This window comes from Trichosurus vulpecula, chromosome 2 (assembly GCF_011100635.1).
Source record: "Trichosurus vulpecula isolate mTriVul1 chromosome 2, mTriVul1.pri, whole genome shotgun sequence".
Lineage (NCBI taxonomy): Eukaryota > Metazoa > Chordata > Mammalia > Diprotodontia > Phalangeridae > Trichosurus > Trichosurus vulpecula.
This window is the reverse complement of record NC_050574.1, coordinates 333,086,445-333,108,719: the sequence shown is the minus strand read 5'-3', so window position 1 is coordinate 333,108,719 and position 22,275 is coordinate 333,086,445. Positions and strand designations below refer to the sequence as shown.

Sequence of the window (22,275 nt, the reverse complement as noted above, 5' to 3'; positions counted from 1 at the left end):
TGAGAACATGGAGGCAGGCAGTGGTTAAGTGCCTTGCCTAGGGTTACACAACTAGTGTCTGAAGCTGGCTTTGAACTCAGTTCTTTCTGATTCTAGGCCTGGTGTTCTATTTACCATGCCACCTAACTGCCCAGAAGACTGGAAAGGTGGGGGAGCAGGTTCTGAAGGGCTTTGAATGCCAGACAGAATTTTGTATTTTATCCTGGGGGTAATAGAGAGCTACTATAGTTTATCAAATAGGGGAGTGTTATGGTCAGACCTGCATTTAGGAAGATCAATTAGAATGGAAGATGAGTTGGCGTAGGGAAGGACCTGAGGTAGGAAGACCAGTCAGCATGCTATCATAGTAGTTCATGCATGAGGTGATAAGGGCTTATGCCAGGGGGTGGCAGAGGAGAGGAGGGATTGTTAGAAAGACAGAAACTACAAGACTTGCCAGCTGATAGGTTATGAGGAATGAGAATGAGGAGTCAAATATGATAGGTGGGTATCGAGCTTGGGTGACTGGGAAGGAAGAAGGTGGTACCCTGAATAAGTGAGGAGGAGGGAAAGGAAGGTTTGGGGAGAAAGACAATGAACTCATTTTTGGATATGTTGACATTAAGACGCCTACGATAACATCCATCTTGAGATGTCTAATAGGCAAAGACGTCCAAAGAGAGATTCAGACTGAACAAGTAGATCTGAGAGTCGTCTGCAGAGAGGTTTAGAGGGAGAAGAGAAGAGGAGCCAGGACAGAGCCCTGAGGGACACTTATTGTTAGTGAGTGTGGCCTGGATGCATATCCAGTGAAGGACACAAAGGAGGAGTGTTCAGAAAGGTAGGAGGAGAACTGGGAATGACCAGTGTTTAAAAAAAACAAGCCACAACAAACCCTAGAGCTGCTGCTGATAATAAAAATAATGACAATAATAGCATTTATCTAGCACTTTACCTTTTGCAAACTACTTTTTTAAATGCTCATTTTATCCTCACTGCAACCGTGATAGATAGGTGCTGTTCTTACTCCCATTTTACAGATGGGGAAACTGAGGCAGGTGGTGGTTAAGTGATTTGTCCAGGGTCACACAGTAATATTTTAGATTAGACTTGAACTCTGGTCTTGCTGACTCCGGAAATAACAATCTCTCCACTGCACCACCTAGCTACCTCCTAAAATAATAGCATTTCTGTATACCTTTAGGGTTTTCAAAATGCTTTATATGTATTAACTCATTTGCTCTTTATAGCAACCCCATGAGATTATAATATGAAACGAGCTAGAAAGATAGGTGAGAGCCAGATTGAGAAGAGATTTAAGTACCAAGCTAAGAAAAAAAAATTATTTTCTAGTGGAAATAGGGAACTATTGAAGATGTTTGAGTAGGAGAGTGACATGGTCAGATCTGTTTTAGGAATGTCAGTTTGACAGCTGTCTAGAGGATAGATTGAAGAGAAAAGACTAGAGGCAATAACTGTATCTTAATTATAACAACTGGCATTATGGCATATTAAGATTTTCAAGGTGCTTTACACATATTACCTAACTTGATCCTCATAATGATCCAGGGAGGTTAGTGCTACCACTATCCCCATTCTACAGATGAGGAAACTGAGGCAGGTAGAGGTTAAGTGACTTGCCCGGGGTCGTACAGGATTTTATTCCCTGTGCTCTATCCATTGCATCACTTAGCTAGAAAATACCAAGGAAGAGAGGATGATTGACAATGTCAAAGGCTTCAGAAAGGCCAAGAAGACGAGATTGAGAAGTGGTCATTGGATTTGGCATTTGGAGTTACTGCTTCTGTAGCAAATTACATTTAAAAATACCTAAGACAAAATGTGTTACATGATAAAAGAATCATGTGGAGGTTTGAATAAAGTGCATTGAGAGTTCAGAAGGTGAACAAGGGGAGGTGGGCATTTGATCTAGGTCTCCAGCAGTGGTCAGGTTTTGACAGGTGACTATGAAGGGAAAGGCGTTCCAGGCAGAAAAAAAAAGCATGATGAAAGATACTTCAGGACAACACTAATGGTGTTTGGGCAATGGTAAGCAGTCCAGTTTGACCGTTGTGTAGTAGTAGTAATACTGATAGCCAACATTTATACTACTTTGTTTGCCAAGCTCTTTATTGCATCATCTGATTTAATTCTTGGTGGCGGTGGGGAGTGGAAGGGAGGTGCTATTATTATTCTTATTTTAGAGATGAGAAAACTGAGGCACAGGGAAGTTAAGTGATTTACTCAGAATCATAGCTGGTATCTGAGGCAGGATTTGAACTTAGGTCTTCTTTACTACAAGCCCATGACTCAATCCATCGTACCACACATATGTTTGAGAATATTGGGACATACTTTCTTCCAGGTATGTATTTCTGATGGTTTCTGTTTAATTTAATAAAATTAAATTACTTTGTACTTCTTCGGTTGGGAATATATACTTATTTGTACACAGTTGGGCTTTTACTTTAATCAGTGCTCCTTCCAAATATCTTTGATGATATCTAGTGAACTGTGATTTCATTGAAATGATAGGGGCATAATTTTTCCCCTGACCAAAGGGCAGGAACTTTTATCTCTGGGTAGAAGTCTGAGGATGGAAATTCATTGTATTCAATATCCTTTTATTGCCAAAGGAAGCAGTCTGAGTTCTTTTGAAACATTTATGATGTTCTTCCCCTCTTTGCCTCCCTTTACCACTCAATCACCAACATATCATTTTGAGAAATCAAATTTTATGAAAAGCACAATAGATTTCAGAAGAATTGTATAGCAATGCTTTTTTCCCCCTTCAGTTTCCAGTGGTTTGGAATCAGGAGTTTATTCTCTTTTGTACAAAATACAAAATTCCTTAATTAGTTATTGTTTGCAAATACAGTTAAAATACAGCCTATACATAAGTGCTAGCCCAATGTCTTACACAGTATAGAGACTCAGTGTTTGATGATGGCAGTGTAATATTTATATTGTAGAAATAATTTTTAAAAATATAGTCTCAACTCTGCTGGATAACAGTTTCTGTTTTGTGGTGTTTTGCTATACTCTGTTATAGAAAATACAATACTGCATTAAATTACAGCATTAAAACACAATAACATTGAGTTCTATCTGTTACTGCCAGTAAGGATGAACAACAGTTCATCCTTTATTTTCGAAGAGGACCCATGACATCACGACTGATGTCTTGACTTGCATGTGAATTTGATTTAAGTGAGGCAGAGTTGCACGAAGTCGTCAGCTTTACCCTCTCTCATCTTGAGTCATCGAAATCCAATGGCAGGACAAAAGTCAAGATGACTGCTGATGGCCCAGGATGCAATGGATGACCTTGATGTCCGACTAAACTCTAAGCCAGGCCTGCACAACATGTGGCCGTTGGAGAGCCTGCCAAAGGATTTGGGGCAGCTGTTGTGTGACCCACAGCAACCAACCAGTGAGACACATGGTGACAATGACAGCTCTGAGTGCTCCACAGCCTTCATGGCCATTGGAACAAATTGTTCTCATTTGCCCATTCTACCCGGGGAAGTCTTCGTATGCTTGAGGGAGACATCCCCTTAACTCCCTAAAAGGTTCGAGGCCTGTCAGTTACCCTCAACCTAGCCTGCCTGTCAAGATGGTTCTCACTGGAGTGTCACTGCCGAATGCTACAGCTCCATGGAAGCATAAGTAGGAGTTGGGTAAAGGTGGACACCAAAGGTGGATGAGCAGCCCTAAGAAAGGGATCTTCAGTCCCTCTTGTCAGAGGTGCTAGTCTTGCTGAACACTCCATACACCCCAATAAGTAGAACAGGGTAAGTAACCATACAAGGTATAGTCTTTGAGCTAGAAGATCATTTCACCTAGAGGTCATTTAATTTAGATCCCCCATCCTTTTTTCCCCATAATTTTTATTAATCTTTTGTTTTTATATCTTCAAAATTTCTTCCAATATCCCTCCTCCTTCCATCTCCCAGAGACATATAACAAATAATATTTTTAAGGGGGGAACAAAGAAAAATCAGCAAAGCCCCTAAACATATAAGTCTGAAAAGTTATGCACTGGACCTCTGACCCTCAGCAGAAGAGACTGTCTTTTCACGTTTGTCCTTTGTGGCCTTGCTTGTTCTGATTCTGCAACATTCCCTTTTGACTCTTTTGTGGTGTTTCTTTACCCTTTGCATTGTTGTAGTCATTGTTTGTATTGTTTTCTTGGTTCTGCGTATGTCACTCTGCATCAGTTTATGTGTCTTTGTTTCTCCATATTCATCATATTTTTCATTAACATTCATAACAAGCACAGTAATAGTCTGTCATATTCAAATATCACAAATGGCTAAAGTGTTCCCTACTTGATGGGCATTGCTTCTATGAAAGGGCTGCTATAATATTTCAGTACTCATGGGGGTTTTCTTATCAGTGACCTCCTTGGGGAATATGTCCAGTGGGATTTCCAGGTCGGAGGGTGTACACATTTAGTCACTTTATTTGTGTCATTCCAAAATGATCACGCTGATTCACAGCTCCGGGACAGGAAGTTTTCAGAGGAAGAAATTAGAGCTACCTATAGACATAGGAGAAAATGCTCTAAATCACTGTCGATGAGAGAAATGCAAATTAAAACCACTCTGAAGCACCACCTCGCACCTATCAGACTGGCTAATGTGACAGAAAAGGAAAACGATGGGTACTGGAGAAGATGTGGGAAAATTGAAACATTAACACATTGTTGCTGGAGTTGTGAACTGATTGAACCATTCTGGAGAGCAATTTGGAACTGTGCCTAAAGAACTATAAAACTGGGCACACCCTTCAATCCAGCAATACCTCTACTAGGGCTGTATTCAAAGAGATCATAAAAAAGGGGAAAGGACCCACAGTGCAAAAGTATTGATAGCAGCTCTTTTTGTGATGGCAAAGAATTGGAAATTGAAGCAATGCCCATCAGTCGGGGAATGGCTGAACAAGTTGTAGCATATGAATGTAATGGAATACTATTGTTCTATAAGATACGAGTATTTCAGAAAAACCTGGAAAGATGCACATGAACTGACATTAAGTGAAGTGAGCAGAACCAGGAGAACTTTGTATGCAGTAACAGCAACATTGTTGGATGATCAGTTTTGATAGACGTGGCTCTTCTCACCAAAATAAGGATCTAAGACAATTCCAAAAGACTCATGATGGAAAATACCATCCACATCCAGAGAAAGAACCATGGAGTCTGAATGCAGATCGAAGCATACTCTTTCCACCTTTTGTTGTTGTTTTCTTTCTCTTGGTTTTTACCTTTTGTCCCGATTCTTCTTTCACAACCTGACTCCACTAGGAATGCGCTAATATGCCTTTCTTCCCACAGTGCCTCCAACATTGACTATTCCCATCTTTTTTTCTTTTCTAATTTGTTGCACATGAAGTAAAACCTTAGTATTGTTTTGATTCACATTACTTTTATTTTCATTTTTATCAAATGTTCTTTCATTTGGTTTGATAATAGTTTTAAATTTTCAATCCTTCTTTTGTGAATTCTTTGTTCATATCCTTTGACCACTTATCTTTTGGGGGTGGCTTTTGGCCAGACTCCTCATTCAACAGGTGAGGAAACTCAGGCCCAAGGTCTCACAGCTAGGTAGAAGCAGAGCAAAGATTTAAATCCAGAACTTCTGACTTCTCGAGCAGCTTTCCTTCCAGTGCACCATGTTAACTGTCATTCAGTAATTGAGACAGGACAGTGTACTTCTTGGCACTTTTGGCATTTTGACAGTTTTCCTTGGCATCTGCCAAACTACTGCCATTTTGCTTTGGCTTTCACGTCTTGTGGAGAACCTGCATGATTGACAGAAGCAATGTTACCCTGGTTATCGCTCTTCCAGTCCATAGTGGACTTCATCAGCATCTTCATCACCAGTTCTTCTGAATTTATTAGTAAAGTTGAGAACTCATTGACTGGACATTTTTCTTAGGGTTTTGGTTAACTTGAAGCTAGCTAGGAGCATAGTTGTTTCTTCCTCATGCCTGCCTAATGCTTGTGTAGGACTTGGAAACAGATTTTTTCTTGCTGAACGTGCAGGATAGTGGGCTGGGGGTAAGGGTGAAGAATTCTTTTTTTTGTTTGTTTTATAAATTAATTTTTTATTTTTAGTTTACAACACTCAGTTCCACAAGTTTTTTGAGTTTCAAATTTTCTCTCCTTCCCTCTTCCCCCTCAAGACGGCACATAATCTGATACAGGTTCTACATATACCTTCACATTGAGCTTATTTCCATAATAGTCCAGTTGTAAAGAAGAATTATAACCAATGGAATGAACCATGAGAAAGGAGAAATGAAGCCAAAAAGGAAGGGAAAAAGAGAGCAAATAGTTTGCCTCAGTCTGCATTCAGACTCCATAATTCTTTCTCTGGATGCGCATAGCTTTTTCCATCATGAGTCTTTTGGAGCTGTCTTTGAACCTTGTATTGATGAGAAGGGTCAAGTCTATCGAAGTTAGTCCTTACAGATACCATGTGTCTATAGTCATGTATAATGATCTCCTGGTTCTGCTCCCCTCACTCAGCATCAGTTCATATAAGTCTTTCCAGGTTATAATGAAGTCTGTGCGTTCCTCATTTCTTATAGCACAATAGTATTCCACTACATTCATATACCTCAATTTGTTTAGTCATTCCCCAATTGGTGGGCCTCCTTTTGATTTCCAATTCTTTGCCACCACAAAAAGAGCTGCTATAAATATTTTTGTACATACTGGTCCATTTCCCACTTGTATGATCTCTTTGGGATATAGCCCTATAAGTGGTATTGCTGAGTCAAAGTGTATGCACATTTTTACAGCCCTTTGGGCATAGTTCCAAATTGCTCTCCAGAATGGCTGGATCAGTTCACAACTCCAGGGGGTGGAGAATTCTTTAATCAATCTGTAAACATTTATTAAGCACCTACTATGTGTTAGGCATTGTGCTAGCAATACAAAAAGAGGCAAAAGATAGTCCTTGTCCTCAAAGAGCTCCCAGTCTAATGGAAAAGACAATATGCAACAAATACATACTAAGCAAGCTACATACATGGTAAATAGGAAATAATTAATAGAGGGAAGACACCAGAATTAAGAGGGATTTGGGAGGGCTTCCTGCAGAAGGTGGGATTTTAGTTGGACTTAAGAGAAGCCAGGGAAGTCAGTAGTTAAAAGTGGAAGAGGGAAAGCATTCCAGGCATGGGGGACAGCCAGAGAAGATGCCCAAAGCTGAGAAATGGAGTGCCTTGTTCATGGACCACCAGGAGGCTAGTTTCATTGAATAGAATAGTATGTGTTGGGCAAGGATTGGAAAGTAGGAGGGACTAGGTTATGAAGGTCTTTGAATGCTAAACAGCTTTTTTTATTTGCTTCTAGAGGCAACAGGAAGCCACTGGATTTTATTGAGTAGGGAGTGTGACGTGATTGGACCTGCACTTTAGGAAAATCACTTTAGTGGCCGAATGGAGAATAGAGTGCAGTAGGGAGAGACTTGAGGCAGGCAGATGGCCTCCCTTCCCCACAGTAGGTTGTTGCAATAATCAAAGCAGGAGGAAATAAGGGCCTGCACCAGAGTGGTGGTGAAGATGTTACAAAGGTAAAACCAACAGGCCTTGTCAATAGCTTGGATATGGGGCATAAGAGATTTGCAGGAGTCTAGGACAACTCCTAGGTTGTAAGCCTGAGGGATTAGGAGCATGTTATTGCCGTCTATAATCACAGGGGAGGTTGAGGTGTTGTTGTTCAGTTGTGTCTGACTATTTGTGACCCCATTTGGGCTTTTCTTGGCAGAGGTACTGGAGTGGTTTCCCATTTCCTTCTCCAGCTCATTTTACAGATAAGGAAACTGAGGCAAACAGGGCTAAGTGACTTGCCCAGGGTCACACAGCTAGGAAGTGTATGAAACTGGATATGAACTCATGAAGATGAATCTTCCTGATTCCAAGCCCAGTGCTCTATCCCCTGTGCCACAGGTTGGGTTTGGGGAAGGATTTAGGGCAAAAAATAATGAATTTGGAAAGCAGGGACTTGCGTGAGCTCCCTGCCAGGTCCCTTCAAAAACCTATAAAAATGGCTCTGAACAAATTCTAGAACTGCAGAACCCACAAAATAGCAGAGGGAAGCAGGGCTGGGTGAGGTCTATCGTGCACGGAGCTGGGAGCAGAGCCCAGCGTGGATGGCGGCAGGACCAACCAGACCAGGAGCCAGGCAGAACAGGCCCTAGGGCCCTGAATCAGTGAGCTGTGGCAGTTACCAGACTTCTCAACCCACAAACACCAAAGACAACAGAGGAGGTTAGTGGGAAAAGCTGCGGAGGACGGAGGGAACAGAGTGGAAGGAGTTCACGGTTTGGCCACCGCCCCAGGGACAGTGGGGATGGTGCAGCTACAGAACTACAGCTGCAGTTGCTTCCAGCCCCAGGCCAACCTGATGGGAGGAATTAAGTGGCGAATAAGAGCAGGAGTCCATAGCCTGCTTAAGATCCCAGTCAGGTCCTGGCTGGCGGTTCTTGGGGAAGGAGGAGTGCTGGTGTGTCAGAGCTGGCTGTATAGAAATAGCTCTGAAAACAACAGCGCATCCCCTCAAGCTTGGAACAAAGTACTCTTTACAAGCAATCATACCCTGCTGAAAAACTCAAGGGTCAAGTAAGTTGGCTAGGAACATGGCCAGGCAGCGAAAATGCACTCAGATTCAGTCTCAGCCTTTGGAATCTTTCTTTGGTGACAAAGACCAAAGCACACAGCCAGAACTCAACAAAGTCAAAGAGCCTACATCAAAAGCTTCCAAGAAAAACGTGAACTGGACTCAGGTCGTGGAAGAGCTCAAAAAGGATTTGGAAAAGCAAGTTAGAGAAGTAGAGGAAAAATTGGGAAGAGAAATGAGAATGATGTGAGAAAACCATGAAAAACAAGTCAATGACTTGCTAAAGGAGAACCAAAAAAATACTGAAAACAATACTGAAGAAAACAACACCTTAAAAAATAGACTAACTCAAATGGCAAAAGAGCTCCAAAAAGCCAATGAGGAGAAGAGAATGCCTTAAAAGGCAGAATTAGCCAAATGGAAAAGGAGGTCCAAAAGACCACTGAAGAAAATACTACCTTAAAAATGAGATTGGAGCAAGTGGAAGCTAGGGACTTTATGAGAAATCAAGATATTATAAAACAGAACCAAAGGAATGAAAAAATGGAAGACAATGTCAAATATCTCATTGGAAAAACCACTGAAAACCTGGAAAATAGATCCAGGAGAGATAATTTAAAAATTATTGGACTACCTGAAAGCCATGATCAAAAAAAGAGCCTCGATATCATCTTTCAAGAAATTATCAAGGAGAACTGCCCTGATATTCTAGAGCCAGAGAGTAAAATAGAAATTGAAAGAATCCATAGATCGCCTCCTCAAATAGATCCCAAAAAGAAAACTCCTAGGAATATTTGTCACCAAATTCCAGAGCTTCCAGATCAAGGAGAAAATACTGCAAGCAGCCAGATAGAAACAATTTGAGTATTGTGGAAACACAATCAGAATAATACAAGATCTGGCAGCTTCTACATTAAAGGATCGAAGGGCTTGGAATACAATATTCTGGAGGTCCATGGAGCTAGGATTAAAACCAAGAATCACCTACCCAGCAAAACTGAGTATCACACTCCAAGGCAAAATACGGATTTTCAATAAAATCGAGGACTTTCAAGCTTTCTCGGTGAAAAGACCAGAGCTGAATAGAAACTTTGACTTTCACACACAAGAATCAAGAAAAGCATGAAAAGGTAAACAAGAAAGAGAAATCACAGGGGACTTACTAAAGTTGAACTGTTTTGTTTACATTCTTACTTGGAAAGATGATGTGTATAATTCATGAGACCTAAGTATTAGGGTAGCTGAAGGGAGTATGCGTGTGTGTGTGTGTGTGTGTGTGTGTGTGTGTGTGTGTGTGTGTGTATGTGTATATGTATATAGACAGAGGGCACAGGGTGAGTTGAATATGAAGGGATGATATCTAAAATAAAATCAAATTAAGGGATGAGAAAGGAATGTATTGAGAGAGGGAGAAAGGGAGAGATAGAATGGGGTAAATTATCTGGAATAAAAGTGGCAAGAAAAAGCAGTTCTGTGGGAAGGGAAGAGGGGGCAGGTGAGGGGGAATGAGTAAATCTAGCTCTCATTGGATTTGACCTGAGGAGGGAATACCATACATACTCACTTGGGTATCTTACTCCACAGGAAAGAATGAGGAAGAAGATAAAAAAGGGGGGATGATAGAAGGGAGGGCAGATAGGGGGAGGAGGTAATCAAAAACAAACACTTTCAAAAAGGGACAGGGTCAAGGGAGAAAATTGGATAAAGGGGGATAGGTTAGGAAGGAGCAAAATATAGTTAGTCTTTCACAACATGAGTATTGTGGAAGGGTTTTACATAATGATACGCATGTGGCCTATGTGGAATTGCTTGCCTTCTTAGGGAGAGTGGGTGGGGAGGGAAGAGGGGAGAGAATTTGGAACTCAAAGTTTTAAAACAGATGTTCAAAAACAAAAGAAAAGATTTTGCATGCAACTAGGAAATAAGATACACAGGCAATGGGGCATAGAAATTTATCTTGTCCTACAAGAAAGGAAGGGAAAAGAGGATGGGAGGGGAGTGGGGTGACAGAAGGGAGGGCTGACTGGGTAACAGGGCAACCAGAATATATGCCATCTTGGAGTAGGAGGGAGGGTAGAAATGGTAAGAACACTTGCAATTCAAACTCTTGTGAAAATCACTGCTGAAAACTAAATATATTAAATAAATTAAATTAAAAAATTAATGAATTTGTTTTTGAACATACTGAATTTCAAATGTTTACTGGACATCCATTTTAAAAATATCTGAAAGGCAGTTGGAGATGCAAGATTCAAAGTCAGTAGAGAGTTTGGAGAAGGTTATTAGATTTGAGAATCATCAGCTTAGAGATGATAATTAAATCCATGGGATATGATGAGATCACCAAGTAAAATAGTAGAGAGGGAGAAGAGGATCCAGAACAGAATCCTGAGGAACACCTGTTAGAGGGAATCATTAATTCTTTCTGGAATCTGAAAGAATATCCAGCAAAGGAGACAGAAAGGGAGCAGAGAGGTAGGAAGAGAGCCAGAAGAGAGTAGTGTCCTGAAAACCTAGAGAAAAGAGAATAATCAAGGAGGAGGAAGTGATCAACAGTGTCAGAGGCTTTAGAGAGCTCAAACAGAATGTGGCTTGAAAAAAGGCCATGGGTTTGGCAGCTAAGAGATCATCAGTAACTCTTTGCTCTTAAATTCCCTTCCCTCATCACTTTAACTTTGTTGCAACTCATCCTTCCAGATAACAGAGAAAGTCCTCTAACTTTTAAAGTAGGCATATGGTCAGTCTTGGTCACTTGGATGATATTTTTAATGTTTTCAATGACTTTAAATGATTTTAAGATGCTAGTCAACAAATTTAAAATACGTGCTAGTGTGTTCTGAGACCAAATGACCAAATGGGAGTGGGTGCCATCCTTACTTAGAATAAATCTGTACTTTTAAATTTAGTTATTAATAAGCATTTATATTTATTTATTTATATGTATTTACATACATATTCTTGTGTGTATATATATATATACATATATATATATCTTAAATAGACATCAGAACATTAAAATAGTAATCTTTTTTCTCTCAAGGAGCTAAGTTTTTTGAGATACCATACAGAACACCATTGGTATTTTCCAGACCAAGATAAATTTTGTTTCATTTACTTGAGAAACATTATTTACATAATCTATTCACTTTATAGGTACTTTTCTGCTTGAGGCTTATATTAAGAATTCCTTTTAGGCAGTTGGGCATAGAAATCTCTCTTGCCCTACAAGAAAGTAAGGGAAAAAGGGAAGGGGGGGTGATAGAAGGGAGGGCTCACTGGGGAACAGGGCAATCAGAATATGTGCCATCTTGGAGTGGGGGGGAGGGTAGAAATGGGGAAAATTTGTAACTCAAAATCTTGTGGAAATCAATGTTGAAAACTAAAAATATCAAATAAAAAAATTTTAAAAAGAATTCCTTTTATATGGATTTTTATTGAAAAGTAAGTTTTATTCTCAGAAGGAATGAGAATAAACAACATATGACTAATTGCCTGGTAAGAAGAGAGAGACTTAATCAGGTAGAATTCTAGATTGTACATTTTTTTCTCTACTGAGAAAATGATGAAAAATAAAATCATTTGATTTCCTTTTAAATCTTAAAAATCTCCAAAAGATTGAACATAATAAAGTGATGTGTGTGTGTGTGTGTGTGTGTGACAGGCTTTTGTAACTTTAGGAACTGCTTGAAGAATTTTTTTTTCTGATGAATGGGTTAATGGGTACACCACTAAGATTTACACCCTTTGTAGATTAATGATCCACCTCATTAATTTCTTTGTTTATACTTTCACACTTCAGTGGTCTAAATAAAATGATATGATTATGGTTCAGTTGTCCTTTTATCCCTTTTCCCTTTTGTGGCCTGAATGCTTATATAGATAGTTGTCTATTTTTTATATTTGGTTTCCATTGTTTATTCAATGAGAACAAAATGATGACTGGCGCAACAGTTAGGAAGGCACAGTGTTTTGTGTAAAAGACCAAGATAAGAATGTGTTTGTAATGATAAAATAGTGACTTTTTAAGACTGGTGTTTTAATTTTGTCTTGAAGTTACTTTCAGATGACCACTAAAATCATGTCCATCAGACCTGAGTTGGCACTTATAGAAGTGTTTTTTGTTTGTTTTACCAGTTTATCAAGTCACATTTGTATCCTGAAAGCTTTGGTATTTTATTCAGAAACAAACTTTGTATATTTTGAAATTGTTTATTTAAACCTTTCCAGAAAAATAGCTCATACAACAAGCTTTTAATTGAAGTGACTTGTCAGGTTATAACTGTGAACCTTTTAAACATGCCTCCTTCTCTCCAATTTTTCAGCAGTTTTTGAGTCTTCTTTGCATTTCTCAGACAAAATGAAATATCTTCAGGTTAAATGTCTGTTAAAATGTATGGGAGAGGCATTTTTTTTTGATGTTTTAGAAAAGTAAATTTTTACATCATGATGCAATTTTAATAGCCTACCTAGGTATGTTCCTTTATCATGTTTATTGATCAGTCCAGTTAAAAAAAATTGCATTCTCTTACTTAGATCTAGCTATAGGTAAGACACTAGTGCTTGTTTTTGACCATTTTCCTTTTTTTCCAGCTCACCAGCGACTGGAGCCAGTGACTCTGCCAGGGATTGTGGCATTTATCCTTAGTCTCTTATGTGGGGCTCTTAATTTAATTCGAGGTTTTCATGCCATAGAAAGTCTCCTACAGGTACTGTGTCATTTTTACAACTTGTTAGAAAATATTTCTTCTAAGAAGTTACTTCTTCTAATTAATTATAGTCTATAGTCAGATTCTGAGTACTTACTATGCTAGACACTAGATTAAAACTGACAATTTCTGACCTCAAGGAGCTTACTGTCTAATAGATAGTATATGTATGGCATGTACACAAACAGATATGATAAAAAGTAGGATGTGGTGAAAGAAACTTGAAGTGAGGAGAAAGGAAAAGAGGGACACTCACTGATAAGCTATGCTAGAAATAGAGTTCTAACAAACAGGAGCAATATAGCTTTAAATTACACTGCTATTCAAGACTTGCCCTACTATCTTCACACAGATATTGGTACTTAGGTTGATATGGAGAAGGCCAGTAGAAGAAAAGAAACCCTAGAGGCCCAGAGAAGCATTTCCATCATCTAGAAATACTTTAGGGAGGGTCTTGACCCCATTTGCATTTTTTAATACAAAAGATCTGGCCAGCTATAATTCAGATCCTTCATAAACCATGCTTGAATATCTGGTGAAATCTTCAGAGTCTTTGAATATTGTTCTTAAATGCATAAAATAAAAAAGGATTCTAAAGGAAACCAATTATATTGAAATAGTTATCAAAATATTTAAAAACAAGTTAATAGACCACTAGGTTAAGACCCTCTCATTTAAGAGGGTCTTTGCTACTAGATATTGGAGAATGGGCAAGACAAGCATTTTTAGTCAGTCATTAAGCATTTATCAAATGTGTGCTATGTGCCAGCCACTGTGAAAAGTGCCAGAGGGCCTGATAATCTGCCCAACCCTTGGAATTAGCTCCAGTAACCTAGGATAAAACTTAGGAGAGGGCATTTTAACAGTTAATAGTCCCATTTGGCTGATGTGTCAAAATGCATTGGGGAGTTGTAGGAGATAAGGATGGAAAGATAGGCCAGGGATATGGTACAAGGGCTTTCAAGGGGTTTGAGCTTTTTCTGTAGGCATTGGGAAGCCTACAGAATTGGGAATTTGGAGTTTTTCATCAGGGGAGTAAAGTAATTGGAGCTGTGCTTTAGGAAGATAATCTGTCACTGGTTTTTAGAGTAAGAGAGGCTGAAATTAATGAGACTAGTTAGTTTATTGATATAGGCCAAGTAAGACACGTTAATGAAGATATGAACAAGAGTCATAGCAGTGGGAATGAAAAATAAAGAGAAATTCCAAGGACTTGAAAGATGATTGGATGAGGGTGAAATCAAAAGTATAAATTTTCCTATAATAGTCAATAAATATTAAGTGCCTACTGTGTGCTAGGCACTGTGCCAAGTTCTGAGGATATAAATACAAGAAAAAGAAAAAAAAGTCCCTGTCTTCTAGGAGCTCACATTGTAATGGGGCAAGACAACACACAAAAGAAAGCTGAAAAAGCAGGGTAGAGCATGGATCCTGGCTTGAGCATTGTGGAGAACCCAAAGAAGTCCACAGTGACTGTAACCAAGTAGGAACTGAGAAGCTATCTGAGAAGATATAAATCCTGTTCTCCCTCCTCAAATGGAAAAGTTTATAGATCCACTCTCCAGTGGGGAGGGCAGAGGGATATCTAGCCTGGATAGAGCCTGTACCTTAGGGAAAAGACAGGATGATGAATTGGATGGAGTTGGGGGAGGAGGGACAAGAAAAAAATGATTAGTTTATCAGTCAGCATTTATTAAGCACTTATGTGGGCCAGGTACTGGCATGTAGAAGAAATGACCAGTAGGAAGCTGGCAAATAGGAAGCTAGAGAGAGAGATTTGGGGACCATGATTGTGATAATTAAAGCCCCTGTGAGAATATCACTGGTATGAGATTTGGACCAGCTCAAATACCAAGATATTTTGCTATTATATATTCCAGAGTCATTCTGGAATAGTGGGGGTATTTAGAAAAAGGGGAGGGAATAGGTCTCAAAATGAAATTTTAAAATCTCTGATTCATTGGCCACCAAAAATTCTGGAATACTTAGCCTAGGAATAGTGATAGCTCTTACAGGTTCCTTAGAGTCATAGTCTTAGATTTAATTAAAAATTATTGGTATTATATGTGTGGTTTTTTGAAAGGCAGAAATATATAAGCTATTAATTCAGTGTTCAATTTATTTTAAGGTCATGTTCTATCTGAAATTTCAGTTTAGACAATTGCTTGTTAGCTTGAGTGTACTGTATGGCTCCCAACACATTTATGTGTACTTAAGTACTGGTATTATTTGAGCATTCAGCATGAAGTTGGTAGATGTAGTACTAATAGTCTGGTTTTCTGAGGTAAAATAAGGAAGAAGAAAGGATAGGGTTTGGTTTTTTTTTACAGTTGATAGAAACAGTTTTTGTTTGTAATTTACAGTTTGTTTCGAGAGGGTATATACAATGTGTGTTAACTAGTCAGGTGAGTTAATCATTTTCAATACTTCTGCATTTATAAATATGAATAAATTTATTATAAACTGACACATTATGGAAATGGATGTGATTTTTCCACATTGAGTTTATAAATGTTATCTTTTTTCTTCAAGAAGCACTATTGAGAAAATACATTAGTTGGATTCCAAGATAGAAATGATCTGCTTGCCTCATTTTCTACTATAAGAAAGTGATTTGCTATGATTACCAAAAAATATCACCCAGAAGTCAGGACCACCTAATATTGTTGTCACTCTTAGTGTTTCACTATCCATTAGAGAAATGGTACTGAATTTAAAATTTCAAAGGAAGTCCTTACACCTTTAAGGACAGGCTTAACAGAAAGAGGCCTTTGATTTCTTTAGCACCAAACATCAGTCCTGAAGAGTATTTTCTTCTAGACATATAGGAAACCTTGTCTTGTTTAGCAGAGATTCTTTTTGATATGTATTTTGGCCTGTGATTGCCAATGTCTCACAAAAGTGAACTCACAAAGATGACTCGCAAAAGTGAACTTTCTCTTGTGTCTGTACAGCTTTTCTTTTTTTTTCATTTTTAGATAATCTGCCTTGTATATATATCCCCACAGTTTGCTCTTTCCCTACCAACACTTTCTTTGTTCCCTCTGTGCTATATTTGTTTGTTGGTCTTTCCAAATGTGTGAGTAAAAATATAGAGTTTTTAATAACATAATTCAATTCAACATTTATTGTTTATTCATTCATTCATTTAACACATGTTACAAACATAGCTCCATGCTAGGATCTTTAGGAGTGCAAAGTAAGTATAAGACACCATCCTTAGGTTATAAATGATCTAATGGCAGAGAGAAGATTATACACATGATTAAAAAATTAATTAATAATATGACAATATATTATATATTTATATTATATATGTCTTATATAACATAAGGCAATATATATGATTAATACCAAAAAATACCATGTAGACCAGGGTTCTTAGAGTCCATGAACTTATTTTTTGAAAAATATTTTTGCGATCTTTTGTAATCCTATGTGTTTTATTTTTTGCATTTAAAAATATTACTCTGGGAAGGAATCCATAGGCTTTGCCAGACTGCCATAGGGGTCCATGACACAAAAAGATTAAGAACCCCAAATATAGACAATAAAAATAAAACATTTGCAGGAGTTCAGAAGAAGGAGAGATAAATGTGACTTGGAGTGATCAGGGGAAATTTCATGGAGAAAGAGAAAGTACCTCATCTTGATTTTAAGTATTACTAAGACATTGAAGGGGAGAAGAAAGGTAGACCTGTATTTAAACTAATGAAAGGGAAAAATCTAATGAGGTCACCCAAATGTAGGGATTTCTTAGCCTTAGCAGGGTCCTAGAGGACTGTATAGGCACTAGAGACTTAGTTTAGCTACTGGCTGGGGAAGTACCCTGAGTGTTATCCTCAGGCCATCATGATCCTTAGTCTTTTCTTGTCCCTGTCAAGGACATTGTGGGAAGGTCCTTCTGAAGCACTGCATGGAAGTGAAGCAGGACTAACTCCCTGCTTGTGTGCATCCTGTTGGCTGAACTTCTAGTGGGCTGTGCCAAAAAGTTTTACTTTCATCTGGCATATAGTACAACCCCTTTCTTGGTCCCTTCAAAGGTTATAATGACTAAATCTCACTGGAAAAATTTTCATACCCTTTACTCAGACCAATGTGAAATCCAAGGTGGTTTATTCAAGCCACAGGACCTGCCTTATACCTGGGGAAAGCTTCACGGTGATAACAGTGAAGGGGCTTCTAGGTTTTCCCTCCTCTCCATGTGGTTTGTGATTGCTATGTCATACCATAAAATGTCCATGGCTTTTACTAGTACCAGACGGAAATCTGTACAGGACTTTTAGAACCTCAAGCCCGGCTGTAGATGAATCAGTTGAAACTTAAAAGCAGAGCCACCAGGGAAAGCTGCAGCAGAGCTGCAAATCCTCTCCCATCTTCCAATGGCCCTAGATCTTTCATGCTAGCCCTTGAAATTTATGCAAAGCTACTAGAATTACAGTCTATCTCCACCCCCCCCCCCCATATATAAGGCCATTTAGTAAGTGAAAGATCTTTCCTGCCCATTGACTAGGCCTTAGGTGGGGCCAACAAAGGGAGGCATGATTAGAGGCAGGCCCACACTCTTTCCCTAACTAGGTTTGAGGCCCCAGGCCCACATCCTTTTGCTAGTTAAGCCAATGTGGATGTGAAGCCCTCAGGGGAGTAGCTAAGACCAGAGCCTATGGTATGTGCACTGAGTTCTAGTCAATAGTGACTGTATAAAAAGAGAGCCCAGAACTGAGAGTGGCAGAATTCGGGAGCAGACATGAAGAAGACACTGAGGCAGCAGACACTGAGGGAGAGATAGCAGAGCGGAAAGTGCAGAGTAAGAGAGTTGCGAAGATCAAAGAGCAGAATCTGCAGAGAGCTACAGGAATTGAAATTCAGCCCAGGGGGAAGGAGCAGGAACTTGGACTCTGAGTCTACCGAGCTACAGAAGAGAGTGCTGAGCCAAGAGTTAGGATTCATGAGTGATCGTTTATAGGAAGGCCCTAGCAGGGGGGAAGGTTACAGGATGACTTGGCTCCTCGATATAATAATTGTGTTATAATTTCCTTGTTACTACATTGAGGTGGGCTTACTGGTTTTGGAATGTAATTGCTACTATATGGAATTGGAATTACTGGTCCTGGGATTGGATTCTCTCATGTCTAAATAAATGTTATGCTTCCTCTGCCTTCTACATAGAGAATTTCTTATACTTCTTGATCCCGAACCATTCGGGCATGTTCATGGTCATCCTAGAGGTCATGAATCTTGCCTTACTGATATACCATATAACCCCATAGACCTTTGAGACTACTTCCTGAGGAAAAGGGTATTCCTTTTCTGCCATGGGTCAAAGGTGGTCCTGAGTGGAAGGATGCACCTAAGGTAGCCATTGTGCTCACTGATTTCATGGAACCATGTCCGTGTCAACTTTCCTTTTAGAGATTAAAGCCTCACTTTCATTTAGCCGATTGGTCTGCCTCAGTACTCTTTTCCTCCCCTCCCCCCCCAAAGCAAACAAACAAACAAAAAAACAAAACTAAGTCCCTTATCTCAATGTTTACTGGTTAACATCTATTTCTCTCTTTTTATAGGCTGCTTTCCCTGATCTGTTCTGCAGATGTGGAATATCTTCTAAATACCTGTTTGTTCTAGGGTCTAATCCCCAAAATATTTAAATGGCTGTCACTGACTGCTTTCCCTGTTATGAAAAGGAAAAGCCTCCCCTAATCCTTTTGTCCCAGGGCAGACTATTGACTTGAGTGTCCTTTACTGAGGCTGATACGTTGCCTGAATGCTGTTACTAGAACAAAGACGCCTCCTCTTGACCCCTACCAGTGTGAAACATGTTCTCCATGCTGTTGATCAGACAGCCTCTTAGAGGTGTCTTAAGCTCAGCGTATCCAAAACAGAACTAATTTCCTCCCTTTCTAAATATCACCATTTTTGTTGATGATACCACCATTGTCCCAGTCACTCAGGTATGGAACCATGGAATCATTCTTGATTTTTCTCTCTCCTTCACCTCATCACCCTCTTCTTCAATATTCAGTCAGTTGCCAGATCTCATGAATCTTATCTCCATAACATCTTTCATCCGTCTCCTTTCTGTTCACAGTTTCTACCCTAATTCAGGTCCTCATTACCTCTCTCCTAAACTATTGTAATAGCCTCCTCGTTGTTCTTTCTGCCTCCAGTTTTTTTGTTCTCCACTCCATACAGTTGCCTTTTCTTCCATCCTCATTTCATATCACTCAAATGCCTTTCACTGTCATATCCTCTTTCACCCCTTTCTCACATGAAGTGATAGCTCTTCTCCTTGACAAAGCAAACCCCTCTGCATATACAAGTGATTCCATTCCTTTCTGTTTTTCCAGGAGACTGCTTCCTCTTTATCCCCACTCTCTCACTAATCTTCAATCTCTCCCTGTCTACTGGCTGTTTTCCTACCTCCTACAATCATGCCCATGCCTTCTCCATACTCAGAAACCTCACTTGAACCATCTCTGCTAGCTGTCCTTCCATGTCTCTCTTCCCTCTTGTGGTTTAACTTCTTGAGAAGTCTGTGTACAACTGATGCCTCCAATTACTTTTTTCTTTCTTTTTCTTTCTTCTTTTCTCTCTCCCTCAGCAGTCTGGCTTCTGACCTCATCATTCAGCTGTCACTGTTCTCTAAGTCACTAACAATCTTCTAATTGCCAATTCTCAATCCTCATCTTTGTTGACCTCTCTGCAGCCTTTAATACTGTCGATTACTTTCCTTGGTACTCTCTTTTCTCTAGATTTTTGTGACTCTACTCTCTCCTGGTTATCCTGCCTGAATGCTCCTTCTCATTTTTCTTTGCTGGATGTTCATCTAGGTTATGCTTGTTATAGGTGGGTGTTTCCTAGGGCTCTGCCCTAGGCCCTCTTCTCTTCTTTCTCTATACTATTTCAGTTGGTGACCTCATCAAGCTCCTATGAATTCAGTGATCATTTCTATGCTTATAATTCTCTGATCCACTTATCTAGTCCTGACTTCCGGACTCATATCTCCACCTTTTGGATAACTGCCTGTTCACTTTACCTTTGTAACATCTTGAGCTAGATATCCCAGACATCCTAAGCCCAGTACATCCAAAATTGAATTCATTACCTTTTCCTCCAAACCCTTCCCTCTACCTAACTTCCGTATTAGTGTTGAGAGTACCGTCATCCTCCCATTCTTCCAAGCTTGCAACCTAGGTATCATTTTCTACTTACTCTCACTGCCCATATCCAGTCTATTGTCAAGGCCTGTTGATTTTTACCTTTGTAACATCTCTAGTGTACATCCCTTTCTGTCCTCTAATGCTGTCACTATCCTTGTGAAGGTCCTCATCTCCTCATGCCTGGACTATTGCAGTGTCTTACTGGTTGGTCCACTTCAGGCCATCCTCTACTCAGCATTCAAAGTGATCTTCCTGAAGTGCAGGTCTGACCACGTCATGCACGTTCCTTTCACCCTTTAGTAAACTCCAATGACTCCAAGATTACTTCCAGGCTCAGAATATAAAATTCTCTGCTGTTCAAAGCCCTTTACGACCTGTCCCTCAGTCTTTCCAGTCTTTTTCTTCTTTTTTTTTTTTTAACTTCATGGAGGAGGAGGCCTTTTTTTTTTCAAAAACTAATTTTTATTTCATATTTTTCAGTTTTCAGCATTGATTCCACAAGATTTTGAGTTACAAATTTTCTCCCCATCTCTACCCCCCCCAACAAGGCATAAATTCTGATTGACCCTTTCCCTAGACTGCCTTCCCTTCTGTCACCCCACTCCACCCCCCATCCCTTTTCCCCTTACTTTCTTGTAGGGCAAGATAGATTTCTATACCCCATTGCCTGTATATCTTATTTCCCAGTTGCATGTAAAAATAACTTTTTTTTTGAGCATTTCTTTTTAGAACTTTGAGTTCCAAATTCTCTCCTTTCTTCCCTCCCCACCCACCCTCCTTGAGAAGGCAGGGCATCCAACATAGGCCACAAATGTATTGTGCAAAACACTTCCATAATAGTCATGTTTTGAAAAACTAACTATATTTCCCTCCATCCTATCCTGTCCCCCTTTATTCACTTTTCTCCCTTGACCCTGTCCCTTTTCAAAAGTGTTTGCTTTTGATTACCTCCTTCCTCAATCTGTCCTCCCTTCTATCATCCCCCTCACCCTCATGCCCTTCCCCCCTACTTTCCTATAGGGCAAGACACCCAATTGAATGTGTATGTTATTCCCTCCTTAAGACAAATCTGATGAGAACAAGATTCATTCATTCCCTTTCCCCTACCCCCTCTTCCCCTTCATTACAACAGCTTATTCTTGCCACTTTTATGTGAGATAGCTTACCCCATTCTATCTTTCCCTTTCTCCTTCTCCCAATATATTCCTCTCTCACCCACACACACACAGTGTTGGTAGCCAAAATGGGCTCCTTAGCACTTAGTTCAACAAGTGCCCTTGAATAGTTTGGCTTTTGTTCCATTTGAGTAATTTAGTGTATTTCATTTGAGCCTTACTAAGTGCTAAGCCCCAGGCCCAAACCCCTATTAGATGTAAAACCTTAGTGGATGTGGATTAGCAACTAAGGTGGGGCCCAAGGTGGGGCTAACTCCAGGGAGAGCCTAGTTTACATGTCTGGGAGAGCAGAGGCTTTTAGACCATGTGGGTTCAAGTCTGCCTCTCTGTGACGATTCTAGGTCACGTGGGTGAGTCGCCTGTGTGACTCACCCCTGACGCTGAAAAAGATATAAAAACCAGGGGTTGGCTGTTTGTTCTTTGGAGCTCTTTGCTGCAGCAGTGGTGGCGCACGACTCTGGGCCAGCCCTTGTTCTGAACTCCCGGGCTGAACCTAGATGCTGGTAACTATGAATTGTATTGGGTCTGTCTGTTGCTATTTGTAATTTGTTTGTATTTTGTTATGAAGTTCAGGGTGCTGGTTTTTTCCCCTGAACTAAGTGAATGCTGTCTGTATGCTGGAT

At 39.7% G+C, this 22,275-nt stretch overlaps 1 protein-coding gene across 3 annotated transcripts in view; it reads left to right on the top strand.

The window, feature by feature from the left end:
• The window catches only part of SEC22A (SEC22 homolog A, vesicle trafficking protein), a 79,414-nt gene that overhangs the window by 30,850 nt on the left and 26,289 nt on the right, over positions 1–22,275 (top strand). For all 3 annotated transcript variants that reach the window (XR_005009566.1, XM_036744472.1, XM_036744473.1), the window contains exon 5: positions 13,202–13,317. Coding sequence is in view for 2 of the 3 variants with exons in the window: in XM_036744472.1 (XP_036600367.1) it covers positions 13,202–13,317 (116 nt within the window). In the remaining variant the exon portion in view is untranslated. The remainder of the gene's footprint in view (positions 1–13,201; positions 13,318–22,275) is intronic.